At 40.7% G+C, this 23,142-nt stretch overlaps 1 protein-coding gene across 2 annotated transcripts in view; it reads left to right on the top strand.

Moving 5' to 3' along the window:
* Window positions 1-1,758: 1,758 nt before the first annotated feature.
* POU2F1 (POU class 2 homeobox 1) overlaps window positions 1,759-23,142 on the top strand; it is a 135,931-nt gene continuing 114,547 nt past the window's right edge. The window contains exon 1 of one of the 2 annotated variants that reach the window (XM_006211083.4): window positions 1,759-1,839. In XM_006211083.4, coding sequence (XP_006211145.3) covers window positions 1,779-1,839 — 61 coding nt within the window. In that variant the 5' untranslated portion in view covers window positions 1,759-1,778. Of the gene's footprint in view, window positions 1,840-2,788; window positions 2,842-23,142 lie in introns of those variants that run through there. The other variant, XM_072946199.1, reaches the window with a different exon arrangement.

The following is a 23,142-nucleotide window of genomic DNA, read 5'->3' as shown; positions in this document are numbered from 1 at the left end:
ATCAGGGGCATGTACTTAACTTTGTTTCAAATAGGTTGATGATTCCAAGACTTCCCCTATAGTAATGCTGGTGAATATAACTCAGGCCATATTTACAGATTGATTGTAACACGATTAAATTTCTCATTTCCTTAACTGTATTTTGGTTGGTGTAGCTTGAAATAATTAGATTATAGGGTAGCCCAATTATTTACTTTAAACAGTCATGTATACACCCCAGGGCTTAATTACCATGAATAAATCAATACCACCCCAAATTCATTGGCTGTCACTGACAATAGCTTTAACTGTACCTGCACAGTATAAGGAATTCAATGAGCAGGCTAAGACCCATGATTAAAACTTTAGCCGTTAAAATAACTGCTATCTCCTAGAGATCAGTGTTTCCTCAATGTAGAATCTGCAATTCTACCCAACTTAAACTTTACAGTCATTTCTCTCAAGACAATCTAGAACTGAATTTTTAACTTTTCTTTGCTAACCATGAAATATAGTACTTTTTTAAAAATGGAAAAAATTATTGGCCTTAATTAAGAATTCAGAAAATAATTAGACCTGGGTCTTGTCCAGGAAAGTTTACCATTAAAGATAAATCTTAGAACGTTATGACTAGTTACAAAGAAAGATATTTACAACGGATAACGCCTACTTATCGTATTTACTCTGAGAAACAGAAAAATAAAATTCATGAAGAAGCTACCGCTGAATTCGACATTTTTATTTACTAGGATCAGTTTCCAGTTTACTGCTGGATTTTAAAAGATGCTCCTAAGCGAAAACAAGGGAAGAAAGCCTATCCATGGATTAGGGGGTCGGCTATTTGTTTGGATCCAGTGAGCGGCGATCGAGGCACATGAAAGCCGAAAGCAGGTTAGGGGCGGGAATTAGCGACTTAATAAAACTCCTAGCTCCCGAGGAAGCCAGCCGGGTGTTAGAAACAAGTAGGGCAGAAGAAATTTGGGGCTAATTAAAACAACCAGAGGACACTCCTCCTCGCGTTAGCCAGGTTCGGGTCTCCAGCATTCGCAGGGTCGGGGGCGGGGACTAGTTCGGATTCAAATTTAAAGCGGGATGCCCGCGCGTGGCTCAGCAGGTGCATCCAGCCCGGCTTCCCGCGGCGGGCGTTTCCGCCCCTACCTGCCCACAGGGCCGGAAATTACCTAGCAGGGGAGCGGCCCCTGCTTTGTTGTTAGCGTTTCAACAGCGCGCAGAACCTTAAAAAGTGCGCAGCGGAGGGGACGTCGGCTGGCCCGCACCCCGAGACTCCACGCATCTCCACCCTCTTGGCCGCTGTGTCCCCTGCCCTTCTTTTAGAATGCCACTGGGGGAAGCTGGAGTAAAACCGGGAGGGGAGTGAGGCGGGAGGAGAAGGGAGGACTATCAAAAGGCACAAGCGCTCCGCGGACTACACTTCACAGGTTACGCATCAGTAGGGAGTCAGAGAGAGAGCGCATGCGCGGACTGCCTCACAGGCGCGTGGAGAAAGTCGCGCATGTGCAGAGCCCAGATGGAAAAATGAAACGAAGGGGTGACTGGCAGGTTGAGGGCGCCTTAGCTACTAAAGAGCCACAGCGGCCAGGGGGCGCGTGCGCAGAGCGCCCGAAGGGGTGGGGCTCCTCCAAGGGGACGGCCTCGCGCGCCCCCTGGCGCGCGCCCGGGGAGAGGAGGGAGCCAGAGGGGGCGGAGAGGAGGGAGGAGGCATGGAGGGCGGGAGGGGGGAGGGGAGCCGGAGCGAGGGAGGGTTTATCGACCGGGCGATTTTGGTTAAAATATTCAAAATGGCGGACGGAGGAGCAGCGAGTCAAGATGAGAGTTCAGCCGCGGCGGCAGCAGCAGCAGGTAATCATTACAGCATTTTACATATTCATATTCATACTCAACCCCGGCTCCCGCTGCCCCCCCCGCGACTTAGCATAATTTATTAGTACTCAGGATTATTATAATTAACGGCGGGGAGATGGGGGGCCGGGGAGCACGGAGCCCCCGCCGGGCGCCGAGCGGAGGGGGAAAGAGGCTCGGAGCGGCCAGGCGGAGGGGGAAGACAAGGGGCAAAGGGGGCTGCGATCCACCGCCCTCCTCCTGCTCCCGGCCCACCCCGCCGCCGGCTCGCCCGCCCGCCAGCACCGGCCCTCCTCCTCCGCCGGCCGCCGCCGCCGCCGCCGCCTCCTCGCCGCCGAGCCCGAACCCGAGCGGGTCCGCGGCGGGGCCGCGGGGCCGGGGCAGAGGGAGAGGACAATAAAGACATTTTACATATTCATAGCTGCTGGGCCGGCGGGGCGCGGCGGGGCGCGGGCGGGCGACCCGGGCCGGGCGGGCGCGGGGTGGGGGGGCGTGGAGGGGGAATGGAGGTGGCGGCGAGCACAATGCCGGGGAGGCGGCGGGGCTGGAGCGGACCCCGGCGGCCGGACAGCCGCACGCGTCCTCCCCCCGGGAGCGGGCCGGGGCGGGGGGGGCTCTGCTCGCTGCGGGGGGCGGCCCGGAGGGCGGCCGGGGGTGCACCCGGGGAGAGCGCCCTGCGGGCGCCCGCGCCCAGCCGCCGCACCAGGGTCCAAGCGGGGCTGAGCCCGGGGTCACGGCCCCGGGCACCTCAGCCGCGCCCCACTTGTCCCCCGTGTGGCGGCCTGACCCGAGCCAGGCCTGCGCTGTAGGTGGGTAGGGGTGAGCGGTCGCGGGCGCTGCGAGGTGGCCTCGGGGCGGAGGGGGTGGGGAGCCGGCGCCAGGGTCCGCTTCCCCCGTGGGGGGCGGACCGGGTTGAAAGCGGTCCTCGGGGAAAGTTCCCCTCCGAGGGGCAGGTCCTCCGGGGCCTCCCCATGTGCTGCGGGCCGGTGGTCGGGGGTCCCGGTAGGTCCTGGGAAAGCCCCCCGTCCCCCTTCTGCCGTGGTTTCCCGAGGGAGTTGGGCTGGAGGTGTCCGGTGCGGTCTGATCCCGGTCTCCTCCTGCCCCTCCCCGCCCCCCGCCTCTGCGCTTGACCCGGACCGACGGGGCTGCGGGCCCTCGGGGGCCTCTCGCTCCCAAGCCCCAGAAGCGCCCGGAGGCCTCCCGGGAACTCGGATGTAAAGCGCTGCCCTCCTGCCCCTGCCCCTGCCCCACTACCGGCTGGCCTGACAAGTTGATAACATTCTTGGTTTCCCCTCTCCTGTTGGGAGTTGGGTCGGGGCGGGGATCCCCCTCCCTGGTTCTGTGCTCCTGTGTTCTTGCTGGGTCCTCTTGACTGGTTAGCCGAACCTCTCTCATTTGAATAATGTCTAATTCGGGGAGGTTTATATTATTGAAATGGCCGCCTGGCTTTCCCCGCCTCTCATGTTTAGTAATTCAGACCTTTAATAACAGCCACTCACAGCCCAACGCCGTGTTTATATTTTACATTCGCCCCATGTGCTTTTGTGGTTCGATATGATTCTTTTTTTTTTTTTTTTTTCCTTGGCAATCCACAGGGCTCTGAGATCAAACCCAGGCTGTGCTGGGAAGAGAAGGGGGAGAGCTAGGCCTTGGCTCCTCTAGCAGTGGCCTAGGCCTCATGTTCTCTGCCGCTTGATTTATTTACTAATAACCAAAATGACTCCCCCCGCAACTTCCACACACATACCCCTCCTCCGCGGGCAAAACAAACCCTCTTGGGGCCTTAACAGCGTTCAGACAGCTCCTAGCTAAGCATCAACTTTGTCTGTTTTGTTTTTTTTCTTAAAAAGACTTTCTTACAGTTTGGCATAATATTGCGCCTAAGGAAAAAAAAAACTGCCTTTTCATTTTCAGAGGCGAATGAAACCTATTTTGCTTTAATATAAGAAAATCACTTTGTTTCGGGGCTAGTTCACCCCTGCCCTTGGCTCCTACCCCAAGTTAAACAGTTTAAGACTCTGTAAAGGTCTGTAGTATCTGTAAAACCGGTAGTTTTTGTCTAGTAGTTCTAGAATAGCTAGGTATTTTAGAAATTTCAGTTAACAACAAAAAATTTCTCAATTTGTAACGGCTGCGTTCCCTTTTCAATTTCTTCATTCTAATTTAAAGTGGGCTGATAACAATTTTGTGCTATCACTGTCATAAACTTGCTTATTTTAATTGTAGCACTCCTGAGAACAGAAATGGGGTTATGATTTCTTTGAGTGTTTGTGCCATGGTTAAATGAGTGAAAATAGAAGAATAAACACGGGCATTGTGTCTGCCCTGATCTTGAAACTTATTCCCCTTCCAGCACACCCACCCCTCTTCTTTAAGTTGTCAAAATTGATTTTATGTTTTATGTAGACTTAGGGTGTTTGGTGTGTGAAAGGCAGATTAACTTTTGCTGCTTAAAGGAAACAATAATTTTTATTTGGGGACTTTCCCCTTGGTAAAGTTTTCATTCTTTTTTATTTTGTAGAGTTGTAACGTATTTTTTTTAAAAACATGGTGTTGCTTCTCATTGGTGATTTTTTTAAGCCCTGCTAGGAGAGGAAGGTATCAGAGAAGTGTTGTTTAACACCAGTGTGATTAACCTTTGAAATTATGTTAAGGCACTTGTTGGTCAGTTGCTAGGTACATATTTTAATCTTCAGTTTAATTGGTAACAGAATTCTAGATTTGATGGGCTAAAAGCGAGCCAGTTTCAAATAACCAGTTCTCACTGTTTTTCTTTTCTCACCTTCAGTAGGCAGGTCCTGAATGCAGTAGAAAGAAAAAAAACTATAGCTTTCATGAGAATATTCTGGTGAATGACTGCTTCAGAGACCTGAAGCATGAGATTGAATGGACAAAAAACAGTAATATGATTTCATGCCTTAAATAGCATGTGTTTTTGCACCCAATTCCCAAGATGTGGTCAAACTGATGATGTCATTGGACAGAGGACAAGGTGCAGTTAATTTGATTTATTGTCCTGAGGTGAAGTGTAGCAGTGAAACCTTCTCATAGGGAAACCATTTATCTCGGGACAATTTCCTTTATAGCTGCAATTTAACCACTACCGAGGCTATAGATATTTTATCCAAGGTGATAAAATGTACATTGCATTTTACAAACAAAATTTCCCTGTTATAATTTTTGTAATGCAGGAAAGGATGAGTATTGTTAACTGGCCTTATTTTGGTTGGCTTCCATGCTGTTGTAAAAATTCATTCCCTCAAATTTATCATATGGAGACCCTGGGCTTTAATAAGTCTAATCATAGGAGTGATCCATATGCATGCTTTTTTTAGATGGGTTTTTTTGTGATCCACCAAACTCCAGTAGGAAGCTGTTTCTTGATTTAATCAGGGTACAGCCCAGGAGAAGAAGAGATCATATTTGCCTTAGAACATATTTCAGTGAATAGAGTGAACTGAAAGAGGTTAAGGGCTATATATTCTTTTAGGTTGAAATTATAGTGCTTAAAATAAGGTAAAATACTTCCAGTAAAGCATGTGTTCTGTAAACAGTTTTTTTAAAAAATAATTCAGAATTCTTTATGGATTTGTCTTAATTTAGTCTGAACAAGTTTGTGCATTTTATTTTGATTGATTAGTGATTTTTAATATTGTTCCACTGGTGAGGTAGTGAGTCCACATATGATTTTTGACATATTACTAGGTTTTCCTGTTAGACATTTTTCATCATGTTTTTAACTAGTTTATCTTAAAGTGATGATTAAAATGTCCTGGGAATGTGGTAGAATTGCAGTGCTTTATTCCTAACTCTGACTTACGAGCCAAGCTTGATAGAGTATTTTATCATGAGTATTTGCTCATGAGCCTTCATAAGTTTATAACCTGCCTGTCTCCTTTTGCATCTGTCAGGTGGCTTCCCACAAGTTTTCAGAAAACTCATCACTTCCCTAACTTGCCCCACCTATTAATAATAATGGTACTTTGGAATTCAGGTCTTGAAAATTCATGTGATAGCTGACCAGATATTTTTAATATCTAAAAGGACCGTTCTTCCAGCCGCTTCTGTTCAAGTAATTTCTGACCTCATCCCCAGACTGATTTCTAATTCCTTTCATTTTGTCATCATCAAAAATCCCAGGAATCAAGGAAAAAGCGAACAGCAACTATTAGGCTTAAATGGTGTAGTATTCTGATATATTTGAAGTTTACTATTCTCTGCATCGATAAGCAGTATAAAGCAGAAGAAGTAAGATGTGTTTCATTGCCGCGTAGTTTGAAGTAATTGTTTGTTACTCATCTGGCCAGTAAATTTTGGAGTAAGTTGAAGGCTCAGGATGTTAAATTGCTCTTATAAAGCCACCAGAGGTGTTTAAAGGAGCCTTGAGTGTCTTACACAGGTGGTGCTAAAATGACAGAACTGGAAGTTTGAGTGTTATCTTTCAGAAGTATTTTCCATTGAAAATGAAACGTTTAAAATTTCTTGAATCTGTATTGCTTGATCTTGAACTTAGGTGTGTGGGTTTATGTGTTTAGGTTGTGTTTTTAAAATTGATCTCTCACTTTCATGAATATGTTTCCTTTACTAGGAGGACTGTGATATTATGTGGTGATGTTTGCCTGATCAGTTAGTTTTGTTCTGTTTTTAATGTTGAAAGCCCACAGCTTTAGTCTTCTTTCAAGCACTATTAAAATTAATTTTCTTTTAAAATACCGGTGTGTGACTGCCATTAATTTACTTTTATGCACGTGTTGGTTCAGTTGCACAGTGTTTGTGATTAATAAAGACTTATTGTGAGGCCAAATCTTAAGCAGGAATGTTTTTTTCCTAATGGAAATGATTGTGTTTAGAACTATTCAGATAATTATTGTTTACAGAACAGAAGTCACAGACAAAACATGCCCCTTTTTTGGTCACCCAGGTTCTTGTTTCTGTTGCCTCCTTTAATGTTAAATGCCTGAGCAAACGTGTTTATTATTTATTTCTTAAAGGAAATCTAGTATCAGGTGTCAGAGAGTTAGAATGTGGATTTGATGGTTACACATCTGCCTTGCTTGAGTTTCTGCATCCCTCCTGAATGAATTCTTCCCTCCTTTTCCTTTTTTTTTTTTTTTTTTTTTTTTTAGGAAACTCTTTGGGCCCAAATTTTGCTTAATTCTTATCTTGATTGTATTGCTTAAAAATACCGTTTTGAGTGGAATCAAGGTAGAAAAAGGTAATAATTGTGGCTCACAGATGCCTTATCCATCTCCTTTTGCTGAACATTTTTGCGCATTATTGACACTTTGTGAATAAAGATAATTGAGTAACTTAGTAGATTTATATTTCTTCTTAGAAATAAATTGGTTTTACTTCGTACTGAAATATTTCTAACTGTTCTAAACTGGCAGTGAGCCCTTACAAACTCTTTCGGCAGTAATAGCAATGGAAACAAAAATAGCGTGAGTGGAGCCAGTGCCTGACTTACTGATCCATTTACAGTATATTTAGAATTTGGAATATGAGAATTGTCTTGAGTTTCAGAACCTCTGATTTGAAGAAGCTCTTTGCATATAATGTATGTAGTTTATAGAGTTCTGGGTTCTTAACTATAGGTTGTTAATTTACTGAGCATTGATGGGATATCTTATTTGTACTCAGCTCCTGTGTTTTTTGTTTTCAGTCACCCCCCCCCCCCGTTAAGCAAATACTCAACGGTTTAGTGTTGGCTAAATTTTGCAGACAGGCCCAGCAATGAACAAAAGAAGATTAGCAAACCTCTCAATTTATCAGATTTTTTTTTAAAAGTACTGTCCAGGAAATAGATATTTATCCAAAAAAGGACACAATATTAATTTTTTTAAAGCTAATATGAAAGCACAAAACTTAGCACAATATAAGTGTTGGTAGTAGGTTTACTTGTCCTACAGTATTGAAAGTCATTGCAAGTAAATTTATCACATGATTTATTTCATAATTCTCTGTGTAACTTTGTTGGTTTTTATGTTTGAATCATAGCAATAGTGTATAAAGTTAACTAATTAAATCAGTAAAATAATAAAAATTACGGTAGGTCTCTTTTTTTTTTTTTTTTTTGGACTGTCTCTTTGCAGTAGAAGATATAAACAGGAATGTTTGGGAAGTGAACATTATGCTGTGTTTGTTAAATAACTCACTTTATTTAACGTGTGGTCACCTCCTCAAGCAATGGAGTTGTACTGACTGGCTTTGTCACCTGCAGAGTGAATATACTTTTCAGAGAAAAGTGACTTAGCTGTTTTCTTGTTTTAGTACACTTATTTAATAGTCTGCTTTGTGGGGGGGAAAAAGCCTTTTTTTTTTTTTTTTTGCTGATTCATACTGCAACAGGCAAGAATATTATAATCAATCTTTTAAAAATAGTTATTTAAACATTTCTTAGCTTACAAAAAGTATCTGCTGCTTTGAACCTGGTCCTATGCCAGTTGTCTTTGGGACTAACTAGGGAATATGACTCTGCTGTGGAAGACTTTGCTATGAAGTTTACTTAGCAGGGAAAATTTTAAAACAATGTATATATACATAGTCAGCCGTCCATATTGACAGGTTGGGCAGCCAGGAATTTAACCAACGGCAGATGGAAAATATTGGAAAGAAATATTCCAGAAAGTTCCAAAAACAAAAATTGAATTTGTTGAACCTGGACAGCTGTTTATATTGTATTAGGTATTACAAGTAATTTAGAGATGATTTTAAAGTATATGGGAGGATGTGCATAGGTTATATGCAAATACTATATACCCTTTTATATAAGGAACTTGAGCATTGCTGGGTTTTGTTATCTGCAAAGATCCTCGAACTAGTTGCCTGTGGATACCAAGGAATGAGTGTAACTACATATTAAAATACATAATAATGATCAGAGTAGAGATCAGGGTGTGTCCAGGTTTGCAGGAACCAAAGTATCCTACCTTTATAGCTGGAAGGTAATTGAGATACCGACTGTCTTAAACCCTTTACAGATGAAGCAGTGTTCTCACAGTGGTTTAGTGACTTGCCCAGTCTCTTAACTGTTGAGTAATGGATGAGAACACAAGACTTCAGACTTTCTAGGCTCCTCCTCCCTGTGCCCCCATCTCTCCTTCTACCACATTGCTACTAGTCAGAGGAGACTTAGTAGAAGGTGAGATTTTTAAGCTGAATTTAAAAGGGCGAAAATGATTTAGAGGAATGAGAAGACAGGGAAGAGCGTTGCAGGGAAGGTTGTGTTTAAGATTGTGCTGTATAGGTAAAGAATGAGGTATTTGTTTTATGTGCAGGGAGGCTGTTTGGAGGTTTTTGACGTAAGGAATCCTATGATAAGAGCGGTGTTCTAGGATTAACATGGTGATATGCAAGATGGATTGAAATAGGAAGGGAGAGCTTGGATCCACAGAAACCAGTATAAAAAACGGAGGTATGTGGTTTGTTGACTAATTGCTTTAAGTGCTATAGAGATACAAACATTATAAGATAATTACTGGGCCTCAAGAGGCTTTCAATCTAATAATGATGTAATGAAATAGACAATCCATAATAAGGATGTTGAGAACATTGTTCAGTTACATCACACAGAATAAGGACCTTTGGGAGAAATTCTTGCCTGGTCTTTATAGGAAGAACTCTATTTCTGACTAGTGGTTTTGTTTTTAGTCTTTTGAACACTGAACTAATTAACTTTGTTTCCTTTTCAAATCAAAAACTACAGTATTTAGACCAAATTATTAACCTGAAAGTTTAGGCGGACAGTAATGGTATCCATTTTTCTAGCTTCATTTCCAGTTCCATTTTAGGTCCTTACCTTTGTTTTGTATTTCTTTTATTGCTCCATCTTTAAACTCCTACTATTTTGTGCTTTGTGTGGACTTCTTTATATCCTTTTGGGAGCAAGGCAGGTGTAAGTAAAAATCACTGTAGCCATGATACAATTATACTATCTGTATTTTTATAATACCTTAAAATTTATGGCTGCACTCTCGATTTCATTAACTCATTTCCTCCTTTCAGGCAAGTATTATTTACCCATTTTATAGCTGAGTAAAATAAAGCCTAAATAAAGTGACTGTCCCAAGGTCATGTGCTTAGTAAGCACTAAGTGTGTTTGAGGAATAGCGAGACTTCCAGGTTAGCTATTCCTGAGGCTGCATATTGGCGAGTGATGGAAGGCTGGCTGGAACTCTTATGAAGAGCCCTGCATGCTGTACGTTGGTGGTGTAGGAGTTCAGATTTCACTTGCTTGGCAGTAAGGAATCATTGAATTTTTTTGTTCTGGACCAGGCCATGATCAAAGCCCTTAATTCAGAGTGTTTAGCAGCTAATTAGGGTCAAAAGGTTACCAAGGTTTTGAGCTTAGATTATCAAAAGCAGTGCCATGAACAGAAAGAAGGGAAGTTGAAAGAGGGAGCCATTTGGCGGAATAGGCAATTAATTCAATTTTAGACATGTCACTTGAGACATGATTGGGTGACTGTTCTGAGGTTACAAGTTTCTTGTGAAAATTGAAAAAGTTTTGCTGAATTAAAAGTGTGATAAACGTATAAATATTAGGACTGAGATTTATGCTCATGCCGCTGTGTGTGTGTGGACTGAGCACTGTAAATTCTAGGCATCTCATTTTGGCTTTGGCACTGGCTTCTATAGTTGTTTCAGCAATAAGATGATGATAATACCAGTGTTAGAGGGATACTGTGGGGAGTAACAAATTGATAGCAGAAGCATTTTTAAAGTACTGTAATAGTTTTTCTTACATGAGCACAAGAGTAAAATCAGCGATTTTATTACTTGTGCTGCTGCAGAGAAGAAGCCTTAGCGTTTAGATTGATTCTGTGGGGCGCCTTGCTGCAGGTTGTACATTTCCATGGGCAGCAAGCACCTCGGGAGAGGGCGGTACTCCCCTAGTAATCTTTGGAAAACTTTACAGTGGAGGTATTGCATTGTAGCAAACATAAACTTGTCAGCTTCATTTCAGGGCATTCTGTTATCTTACCCCCACCCCTGCCAATGCATTCTTATCTTTTACTAGTTCCTTAAAGAGCATGACTCAACAATTCCACCAGGAAGTCCCCTTATAGGCCCACCACAAACACAGTGTTTCTTTTATCAGATTTTAATTTTTCAAAAAATCTCCCTACAACTTTGTATTGAAGAGCTGTTCTAGGAGGGTGGCTATATTTTATTCTGATACGTGGGCTCTCCTCTTCTTTCCTGTTTCACAGTCCCGTCCCAGTTGGAGACTTGCATGACCTGAAAGTAAACCCACTGTTTTGGTCAGGCTGGTGTTTGGGATGCTCTGTGAGAACCTTTACTCCCGAGCTCACACTGTCCCCTCCTTGAAATGTCGTGGTGTGTGGTGTGGTGTCGGGAAAAGGGCACTGGGAGTTGGGATACTTAAGTTCTGGATCGCTGATTACCTGTAACTTTGGGACAAGTTACTTCACCACTGACTTTCTTCTTCTTCTCCTCCTTCTCCTCCTTCTCCTCCTCCTTTTTTTTTTTTTTTTTTGCATTCATAAGTAAGAGAGTTCTCAAGCAAAAGGCCAATGGGGTTCTTTTCAAAATGAATTTTAAGCAGAAGCTTAATGTTAAAACGGGGAGTGGAGCTGTTCTGAGTGGCACAGGGGCAGGGAGAGCTTCCTCCCTCTACATAAGGCACTTTCACAGGGTCCTTAGGACTCCTGCTGGGTGCACTGCTTGAAAAAGGTTATCTTTGTTTATCATACAGGACCTACCTATCCACTGTTTTGTCTCCTCAAATAGCTGATCTCTCAAGCCTGTGTTTCTGTCCTACTTTGAATTTAGCACTTAATTTGTGTTCATTTAGCTAATTCAGCACTTCATTATACAGTCTTATTTTCTTCTGTAATTGAGTTATATAAGTAAATCTTGTCTCCTCCTAAGAGCCTTTGGAGCAGGAACACACTGCTAGGGACAGAGTAGACATTTAGCAATTGATGTTTGATTGATTAAATTAGGGGTTCTCAATCTTTGTTGGAGTGAGAATCATCCATGGAACTTTTTCAGCACGGAAAGGCCCAGGGCCTACGTCCTGAGTTTCTAATAAAATAGAGATCTGGCCATCTATAGTTTAAAAAAGCTTTACAGATGTCTCGGTAGCACTGAATGATTACTTGTTGTGTTTCAAGATTATTCCTTAGATTATCTTGAACTGTGGTTCAAGATATGTGCACCATAAAGGCTCCATAGTGGAAAGACAAACTGAGAACAAGAAACTTATATCCTTGTTCTGTCTGTAGCACTGTCTAGCTTTATGATGTAAACAAATCACTTCACTTTTCTGGCCCATTGGATCCTAAACTGGTAAATGGTATTTTATTTTCATAGTTTGCTTTTCTTTTTAAGTTGTGGAATTCTTCAGAAGCATCCTTTTGAGTGAAGACACAGTAAACACAACAGATGATTTGAGTAGCTTGGCTTTCTTCTGAATACTGTTTTTATAGACATATTGAGTACAGAACATGACAGGCTTGAGCCTAGCTTAGCAACAAAGCTAAAGAGATGGGGGGGGTCTGAAAAGGTGGTATTTAGGTTTTGAACTTGAAACATCTTACTAGAGTATGAGTGAACGAGGACAGTAAGCTTATCAGGAGCTGTAATAGTTCTCACTGTGAGCATGAACTGGATTATAATTAAGCCTCCTGACTGGTCCTTCTGCACTTGTTTAATTCAGTAAGTATGGAGCTTCTTCTTTTCCTGCCATGCACCCAGCACTGGAGAAAGAGTAGTGAGTAAGACAGGTACTGTCTGTCCTTTCAAAGCTTACAGTCTGTTGGACAAATCATATGTTAAGTGACACTATTCATAGTTAATTGAGTAAAATATGGGAGATCAGAATACTCTGAATAAGGTAGGGGCATAAGCATATGACACCCAATCTGGACAAGACGGTTTAGGAAGGGCTTCCTGAGGAAGCCGTGTTTACACTGAAACATGAAGAGTGACTGCAGGTTGATCACTTTAAGGCTGGGAGTAGGAAGTGGGGTTGAAAATGTTCTAAGCAGAGAGAGCAGTATTTACATAATTCTTGAAACCAGTGAAAACGCAGGACTTTCAAGGAACAGAAGTTTGGCCTGGCTGGTCCAGAAAGAGTAAGATTTAGCTGAAAAGCTGAAGATGATTTCCAAATTATAAGGCTGTTTTCATGATCTTGGTCCTTTTTAGTGACCAATACACAGGCAAAATTTGTGGAAGACGTTCTATACCATCTAACAAACGTATTCATTTCTAGTGATAATAACAAATACTTTACTTTTACCACGTCTTTGTGCCAGTGCATTTTTTGGCTTTGTGTGCATTTTCATACTGATCTTCACAATGCTCCATGAAGTGTGTGCAGCTGTCCTCATTTTTCAGGTGAGAAATCTGCAGTGTAAAGAGGCTAAGTGGCACACATAGGTCTCTGACCTATTTTGGCTACGGCAGCATGCAGTTAGGAGCATTATTAGGCTCTTAACCATTAACTTCTGCTTCAGGTTAAGTTGAATGGCAAACTGTTTAGCAGCTCTTATTTCTGAGTTTATCCTTATTGCTCTTTTGCAGTTTCCAGTTCCAGATCGAATGGTCTAGAATCAACGGTGCTCTCACCTCTATCTTGCAATTTGGAGAGATGGACAGTGGATTACCAGATCTGATGTTAACCTAGCTTTCAGGCGTCTCCAGTTATTGATTATAAAAATATTTTGAAGCTGGTTCTGTGTAGATTGTTGATCCTGGTAACCCATAAATCCTGAACATTTTGTATTTTTGTTAAGAATTGTATCTTAAACTGAAACTATTTGCAGATATTAACATCCAGGTAATTTTCATTTGGGATATCATTTATGTATTTTGGTGATCCAATTAGCTAGACAGGAAATTAGGGCTTAGTATGGTTACATATTATTTTGATTAACATGTGTTTAAAATATTTTAATGTCTCTCAGATGAGTTGTGGCTTAAAATTGATACATATACAGGCAAGTACCATGGATTTGTTTACCACTCTCCTTCTCCTCACCGAGTTGTTATTAGACCGGAGGTGTAGCTTCCAGTTGAAGAAACATGACAGTTGATTATTGTGTCTGAGGAGAAGTCAGTCATTTAATGATGTTGGTGTTCCCAGTCATATATACCTGGTTTAATCCTGTCTGGTATCCCTTGTTTATTGTTACGCTGTTTGTGTCTGAAACATTTTTCTTTGCACTGCCGTGCTGAGGTGCACCCCTCCTTTCCCCCCTGAGTGCTTCTTCACGCAGTCAGCCAAGAATGCTGTTTTGGCAGACTGTAATATATATTCACTCATATGCCAATCACAGTTAGAAAGGAATTGGTGAAAATCCTCTGATGTTAGGAGAGACATTGTAAACATGACGAAAGCCTGAGAAGACAAATTAACAATTTTATGAGTATTGCTGGAAGAAATCATGGTGTGATTTCAGAGGATTAGGCTCTAGTGTCAGAGCCGTTGCCAGCTCATGAATCTGGAATCACATCTTAATAGTTCTATCCTGCTGTAAAAACCAGTGTGGCGCTGGTTCAGTGGTTGAGGCCCCTCTCCTGGAACGCGCTCCTGTGTGTTTGCAGACCCATGTGCCCCCAGGTGCACAGTGCATCCACATGTGCGCTCACACCCCAGGTGTGCCTGCCACCTCGTGGATGTGCACATAATTAAAAAAGCAATCCGTGTACATTCTGCCTTTTTTCTTTTGTATGGCTCCCTAATCTTTAGGACCTACCCAGATAAATAAACAGTCTTTTTTTTATTTGCCAGGTACAACCTCTGCGTCATTTCAAGGCTAACTTTTTGTTTTATTTTAAGATCTTTGAACTTTATTTAGTTGAATGACTTCTAGTGGCATTAAAAAACAAATGATAAGTAATTGCCTAATTACTACTCAGGGTAGCTGTAGCTGATCAAGGGTGAGTTATCTTGGGTTAATCAGAGAGGCCCAGGGAAGTCAGTGGAGGGACAGTTTTTACCTTGTCTTGAAAAACTGGAAAATATCAACATGTCTGCAGGTTTCAGTCCTTCAGAGACTAACATAACCTCCCTTTCTACCTACTAATTTTTCACAAATATTTTTCCACATCTTACCTTTTTAATGATTGCACATTATTTGATTGTATTGATGGACCAGCCTATTGTTCCTTTTTGATGTATGTTAAATTTTTTCCATGTTATGTTATAAGCATCGATTTACAGTGTTTTATTTTTTTAAAGATAAATTCTTTGGAATAGACTATAGCACTAAAAAATGACAAGCTTAAAAATTTTGCTCATATTGTCAGATTGCCCTTGAGAGAGGTACCAGTTTATATTTTGGTCTGTGGTATATATTTACAATGTGTAAGCATATCAATTTCCCCATGGTCTCTTTTAAATTTTTGATATGTTGATAGAGGAAAGATACCTCATTGTTCTAATTTTCATATTTTCGCTCTAAGTTGAACATCTTACTAGAGTTTTATTTCTCTTTCTGTATACTTATCAAATATAATGTAAGACAGTGATTTCTTTCTCTTGTTCTATTGCATAGTTCTGGCCTTTCAAAATAGTTGTGGCTTTCCTGAAAATGTACAACTTCTTGAGTATTCTCTTTCCATGAGTAGCCCCCTCCAACCTGACTAATTCCCGTACCTCTTTTGAGAAGCAGTTTAGGGATGAGAGTAGAGCTGGGGTCACACCCTGGGAACTCTTAAATATTCCTTCCGCCTCTCCCATTTCCCCCCAAACATGCACAGAGTCTCAAAGACACCTCACTGCTGTTTCTGTAGATCCTATTTGGGCGTCTAAGTTATCACTTTTGATTATTGGTTAACTTGTTTCTCTTTTTCAGAATAGCTTAAGCTCTGTGTGGTCAGGGACTACATTTTATCCCTGACATTTAGCACATACTTGCTGTGTATCTGGTACTCAACAAGTGTTTATTGAATGATTTTTTGATTCTCAGATTTTTTTCTGGCAGTGTACCTCCAGTGGCAGAGGAGAATGTACTTGTATCCTAAGAGAGCCTGGGGCTGTAGCACAAAATGAACAACTGTAGTGGCCCATGTAATTTAAAATTATTGACTGAATTCTTTTTTCTCTTTCATAATATATTGGTGTTTGTTTTATATATCAAATATTTAAAATTATTCAGCTTTGAGTAGAACTTACTTTCCAGGAAGATACAGCTTTTTTATCCCATGACTTTGAGTGCTCTCCCAGAGATGTGCTCTAGGAAGCACATCTGAAGTGAAGGGAGCACCAGCTCTGGAACCAGACAGAAGTGGATTTGAATCCTGGTTTTGCCGCTTACTGACTGTGGGCTGGTGGGTTAGTTATTTAGCCTCTTTATAGTGCTTTCCACAGTAATCTGTTTTATTTAACAGGTTTATTCATAGCAGGTGTTTATTGAATGCCTACAGTTTGCAAGGCACTGTGCTGTTTTTCCCAGGTTGTGATTTTAACAGTCATGTGTTTGCCTTCATGGAGCATCCCATGAGCCGGGGTGCTCTTCCTTGTGACTGTTACACACTTGCCCTTCTTCTCCTGGGTTGGTAACTAATTTCCTGTCCACCTAGCAGTGCTTCAGGGACAACCAAATTTAACTTATCTGGAACCAACTGGTGTGCAGCTGAAACCAGTTTAAAAGAAATAGTGCATTTCTGAAAGACTAAGAAATGACCAGCAAAAACATGTACATATATTCTGTGTGTTCTCTTACTGACCCCTGCCTGGTGACCAAGAAGTGCTAAGTGAGTGTACCCCCTTGGTAGTTAGACGCTTTACTTGCAGCCCCCTAATCCGTAGTTCATTCGTAGAGAGGGGTTAGCTGCAGGTTTGCTGTGGCACTGTGGTCCTGGAGAGCAGAGCCCTACTTTGCCCTTGTACAGAAATGCTTCTCTTAGCAGAGGAGGACTGGAGTGAGCCTAATTTTTTACTCTGTCTTCTCTTAAGACATTTTAATTTTTTAATCAAATATTTAGGAGGGGAGGAGTGAAGGAGGAATGGAAAGATGATGCAGGTCGGGTAGCTTGGGAGCTCACTACCTGCAAACTTGGAACTGACAGTACTCAACCTAAAATCATTTCTGTGGTGGATTGAACTGGGATCTAACCTCCCAGCAAGCTTGGGGTTTTCTGGGACATGGGGAGCAGGGATTTTCAGGAATCTGACAAAAGGAGGAAGGTAATTTAACTTCTGAGTAGAGACAGCTCAACAATGTTATATGTGAACCCCGGTTGACATACAGCAGTGACAGCATTTTAAAGTCCCTTGGTGGCTAGGAAAGATGACGGTGACCTTGAAGGAAAGAGGCTATCTAGCAAAAACATGATCATGCATGTTGTGGACCTTAAGCACTTTCCTAGACTATGCCAGCTTATTAGGAAGCTGAGAATCAGTAGACTTAGATTGTTGCAATGCATAGGCATTTTCCTAATATTGGGGGGTGGGGGAAAAGCTCAGATAAGAAACAGGTTATAGTAATAGTCTGTTGGTTTTTCCAGGTAGTACCCTTTTGGACATTTTTATCAAGTAATTTTTATGTTTTCTTTATCAATTGTGACTGTGTTTTTTTGTTGTTCTGTTTTTTGTTTGTTTGTTTGTTTGTTTACTATTTTGAGTGCTACCTCTGGAATAATAAATATTTCTAAATATTGTATGCAACTTTAACCATACAGTAAGGATACAGTAAGGGTAAGTTTACACAAAATCATTCAGCTACCATTTGTCTAATTTCTATAAATAATAAAATTATTTTGAGATATTCTCTGGTCTTTCTTCTGCTCCCCTTCTTAATTTTCCTTTCCTCTTTCCTCAGTTACCTAAGAGTTGGCTGGTTTTTATTTTTTAAATCTATATATCATATTCTTATAATCCTTCCTCTCCCTTCTCATGTGACTTTTTTTCCTAATGCATTACATTTAAAAAGAAAATTTTCCTTATGATGCATTAATGCAGACTTTGTCCATTGGTTTCATTTTGTCCACTCCAAAATTGGGGTGGTTTATAGAGATTCAGAAACTATATAGCAAGAAATGCAAAATAGAGATGTAAAATAAAATCGAAGTCCTAATATAAAAATCTAGTATTTGCTTTCATTGGGACACAAGTATTTAAACTTCATTGTAGATGGTGCAAAAAAGAAACCTAGTCAGTTTAGGTCCATAACTTTTCAAAGTAAACAAATTTTTGTTTTAAGAAAAGCACAATTCCTAATACTTAGATCAGAAGGAAATTTCTCTTTGGAAGCCTTATAAACAGGACCCCGAGCAATGCAATGGAATGAGCAGTGGCTTCACAATAGTCCTACTGTGGACACACCAACAAACTGCATAAAGCCCCTCCGTAGGCCAGATGCATCATACTGGAGCATCTTCAGTAACAGCGCTTACACGATGAGGGGATGAGGATGATTCAAAACATTGTGGCTTAAAAGGGGAAGAGAGTTTGGAATAATTAGAAGGATGGAGATACTGCATATTCTTTAGGCAGTCTTTCATAAATATTCTTTCTCTCAACTTTTTATGGATTATAAGCTCTGTGAGGACAGGAAGGGTATTTGTTTTGTTCATATTACTAATAGACTTACTGCCACAGTGCAGGCTATTAAGAAGTCTTTTCAGAATAAATAAGCACTGGGTTTGAGCTTGTATTTTTTGGTGCTTATCATTACAAGTAGAGAGAACATGGTCTTGTTCAGGTAGATGTCGGTTACTCAGGCAGCACCTCAAAGGGCTCATTGGCAAGCCTGGTTCTCAGAAACTTGATTTCGTTACCGTACTTGTGGGTAATTGAGTTCAAGGAAACTGACGCTTGCTAACCAAATACAGGATAGACAGAAATAGAAACAATGCCTGTTTGTGTTAACCTGTAAGTCTATTGGAGAAATATAATTGCGAAGTAGACTCAAACTCTTGGCCATTCAGCAATACACGATCTCACTTTAAGAGAAGTCAGATTATTATCAGAAGAGTTGCTTAGTGACTCTTTTGGTCAAGGCCAAGGAAATTAATCACTTATGCTAATGACTGGGATGCAGATTCTCTGCTGGTTAGGGTTTATTTTGCCCTGAACAGTGCTGGAAATTTTTGTTCTCTAGGTTTCCTGTTCCTATTCTTAATTTAGCAACACTATCCTCTAAAAACATTGTTCTCCACTGACCGAAAGAGAACACTAAGTTAAACAGTCTACTTAAAATCTGTTTCTAAATAAGGCGAAAAGGTTGAAATTCGATACCTGAATTGTTTGTGAATCTCAACTGTCTATGTTGTTATTGTTTGCTATTGTGTAAAGGCATAGTTAACTCCTGGTTGTAATAAATTGATGCTTATCTTGTGACGTTTTCAGTGATTTGCCAGAGTAAAGGACATATCTAAAAGTGCTGTCCATAGGCAACAACTAGGGTAGTAGTTTTAGTGCATACTGCAGGTTGTACGTACACAAACTGCTCTGGTGACTTAATAGTTGTATTTTGGCATTGTAGTCAAATTTGAGACTCTCATCTCACCTTTCTCTTTTATATTAAATCTAGCAGTTGCTGGGAATGCTTGAAGCAGAATACATAGCGCCTTGAAGAACAATAAGCTTTGAAAAGTGATCACTTTAATGCAGGCATGAAAATTTCCTGTTAGCATTAAACTAGAATGTAGGAGCCTGCAGTGATTGAAACTAACATTAGGTAGAGGGCCAGGTGGTAGGTATTAGGACAGTTGGTTGTCCATTTGAGGGGGAAAAAAACTGTATGTCACGATCGTACCTTTTGCCAACGTGAAAATGAATTCTGGAGAGGTTAAAGATTTGAATGTTCAAATTGAAACTCAGAAAAGTACTTGAACAAAAGTAGGAATAATTTTTATCTAGTTTTAAGCACGGAAAAGCTTTTTGACACGACGTACAACTCAGATGCCATACAATGAAAAGATGGATAGATTCTAACTATGTAAAATATTTAAGGTTCTTCCTGCCAAAAGATTCTACAAATATAATTAAATTGTATAGGAGAAAATATTAGTAGCTTAGCCTATAGGAAAGAGTTAATTTTTCTTACTGTGTAAGTCCTCTTAAGCATCAATAATCAAGGACAGATACCCCAGTAGAAAAATGATCAATGTAAATGAATAGGTAATTCATTTAGAATAGGGATCTAAACATATGAACCCTGATTAAGAGCCTTAGCTGTATAAAGACAGACCCTTCTTCAGGTCAGTTATAAAGAAACAGAAGAATGAATTGGAAAATGTGTGCTTTTGGTAGGGTAGTTGGGAAATTAACATGTTAGGGAAAAAGTTGAAATGAATATTGGCTATGATTTAAAGGTAATTTAGAAATGTTGATATATATACATATATATATATATATATTTAAAATCGTGAAATAGTTGAATAGAGAAGGGATTCCCGCTATTCCTGATTTAGTATGGAGAACAGCAGATTAATGATTCGAGTTTATGCCTCACCTAAGCTTATGTAGTAATTGTTAATTTGTTCCAAGTTATGTGTCTCATAAATAATTGAAAGTTGAGTATTGTCTCTTTTTTTTTTCTTTCTGGTGCCTCCTGCACAGACATGTTTAGTAAGTGCTCCCAGAGTCCTGGTGAAGGTCCTTTTTTGCAATGGTTTTGAAACCCTTCCCCAGTAGAGTTTTTCAGTGTTATGTTTATGGGAATATCCTTTCTGATTCAGAATTCAGTTTCTGGAACTTTTGCTTTAGGGACTCCTTGTTGTGTAATGAAATTGTGACCCAGGGGCTAGCAGTTGACCTCTCCCCCTCCTTTCCTGTTCTACTCATCTGCCTCTCATTGGCCAGTGTAAAGTAATAACCTTAGCAGAACAGTCTCTTCCATTATAGCTCATTTGTCTTCTTATAGGCATGACTCCAAATGGTCTGTAGAATCCTTCTTCTAATGCCAGGTGAAATAACTAAATATTTTATTTAAAAAGAAGGAATCTGAAATCTCCTTGCTTTTAGCTACTGCTGGGCTGTAAACATTGCAAAAAGATGTCAACAAAAAGTTACTTAAGCAAATGAAGTGATGTTGTTACAAGAATTTGAAAGCAAAATTTGCTGTGAATCAGTAAGCTGACAGCATGGTTTGTTGGTTGAGCTGAAAAATTAACAGGCAACCTCTGTTGGCAGTATTAGCTTGAGATGGAATGGTTCTGTGTACTATAAAATAACAAGTTATCAACTTTTTTTTTGGCCCTTGTGACAGGCGCTATGCTAAGTCTTTTGCATGAATTAGCTCACTGAATCCTCACATCAACGCTATGGTATAGGTATTGTTGTATCTCTCTTTTGTAGATGTGGAAATTAAAGTGCAGGAAAATTATAATTTTCCAAAGTTAACATCCTTGGGAAGTGGTGGACTTAGTTTAAAATATGATTAAGTTTTGGAAGAAGATAATGGGCAGGGGGTATAGCTGCTGGGGAGGGGGGAATGGGAATGGGCCTCAGTGGAGGGATTTACCTTGGATGAGAAGGTGTAAAGAACAGCTGTGTTTTTGCTTGGAGGGACTCCTTCCCCACGTTCAGTCCATGCCTAATGTACTAACTGGTCCGGCATTCAGGATTGTGTTCCTCCAGTCAGGTGGTTGGTTCAAGGTGGGCAGTTTCTCGAGTGAAGCCAGTTACAGCTTTTATCTTTGCTTGAGCTAAGGAGGACGCCTCCTGCCACTCAAACCTAGGCTGTCAAGAGGCAGGAGTGGCTACACTACTCTGGCCACTGTGTGAAGCCCGAGAAGGCAGTCAGAATAAGCAGAGAGAAAAATCAGGTCTTGAAGATTTTGATTCAGTGTCTATAATGTGCTCTACTTTACTTCTGTTTCAGTTCCTTGAGCCAATTAAAACCCTTCCCCCTATTTTCTTTAACTTACCTCAGTCTGTATTAGGGTTCTTGTCCCTTGAAATTGATCGAGTCCTAACTGATAGAGAAATTATATGTATACACACACACACATACACACACACACACACACTTTTTTTTTTTTTTGGCTGAGGCAGGAGAACAGATGGTGGAGATAACATGAATTTTTAGATGAAGAACTGGTGAGAATGTTCACACCAAATAACCTTGTGTTCCTAAGTTATTTGAAAACAGAAGTTAAGTGACTTGCAAGCATCTGATAGGTGATAGCTGAGACTAGGATACAGATTGTGGACTTCAATTCAGTGCTCTTTATACTGTGTTATGTCACTTATGCAAACAGAAAAGGTAAGAAATGGTGGTCTTTGGATGAGCTGCCTGTGGATAAAAACAAAAATGTGTTTTATCTGTTTATTTATTTTTTCGTTATTGTATTTGAAGAACTCTTTAGGATAGAGCAGTACAATGACTTTCCTGGTGCGAAGAGCCTCAGTGAATATCTGTTGATATATTTGGGTCTGGGTACGCTGGTTATAGCTACACAAATCTTTATTTTGAGGCAGTCATAATTTTGAGTTGCTTCAGGGAGAGAGGTGCTTATAAAGCAGTAAAATCCTGTTTGAATGTAGCGGTCTCTTTTCACTGCCTGGATGTGCTTGTGGAAAATGTCTCCCTAGAACCTTTAATTTTGTTCCTAAATTTATAACAGAGCCACTTCTTGATGCTGTCTGTTGCCCAAGGTACTTCTGGGGATCAGATTGTTATTAAGTTGGGTAGGTGAGTCCTGCAGGGAACCGTTTATTGTTTTGTACAAAAATAGGTGGTGCTGAGGCATCATGTCTCATTTTGGGCATCAAATGGTCTCTTACTTTAAAATCTGACACTGGCACTGCTTTTTCTTTGATTTAAACAGAAAATCAGCAAATGCTCATTGAGCATGAGAAAGATATCATTAAAACAACTTCTTTTAAGGCATTGGCTCTATTTTACTCTGGAAAATAAGAACGAGAAAGAGCACTACAGTAACATTAAGTATACCTATGTCCAAATGATGAGAAGTGGATGGCATTTTGGCCTAATGTCAGTTACTGTAATTCTTTCTCCTGGAAAAAATAGCTTTCTTTTGAGCTCCAGTATCGATTTTCAGTTGAAAATGTTAGAAATATACAGGGCTGAAAATACATTGTAGCTTCAAATCTAAAGAAATTTGCTGAGAAGTGAAATAAAGGCTTTATTAAACACTATTTGAGGCAGAAGAGGCAGAGAAAATGGAAAACATAGACTGTAAATGATTGGCATTGTAGGAGATAGTAAGGGATCTATTCAGACAAGACTTTGCCACCTCGTGTAATGATAATGGCCAACATTTATTAAGTACTGATGGTGTGCCAGTGTGCTTAACTCTTATCTTAATAATACTCAAGAGTCTTCAAGACAGGTGGTATTTCTAACCCCCATTTTA

Source organism: Vicugna pacos, chromosome 21, assembly GCF_048564905.1.
Source record: "Vicugna pacos chromosome 21, VicPac4, whole genome shotgun sequence".
Classification (NCBI taxonomy): Eukaryota; Metazoa; Chordata; class Mammalia; order Artiodactyla; family Camelidae; genus Vicugna; species Vicugna pacos.
This window is presented reverse-complemented; position numbering and strand designations above follow the sequence as displayed.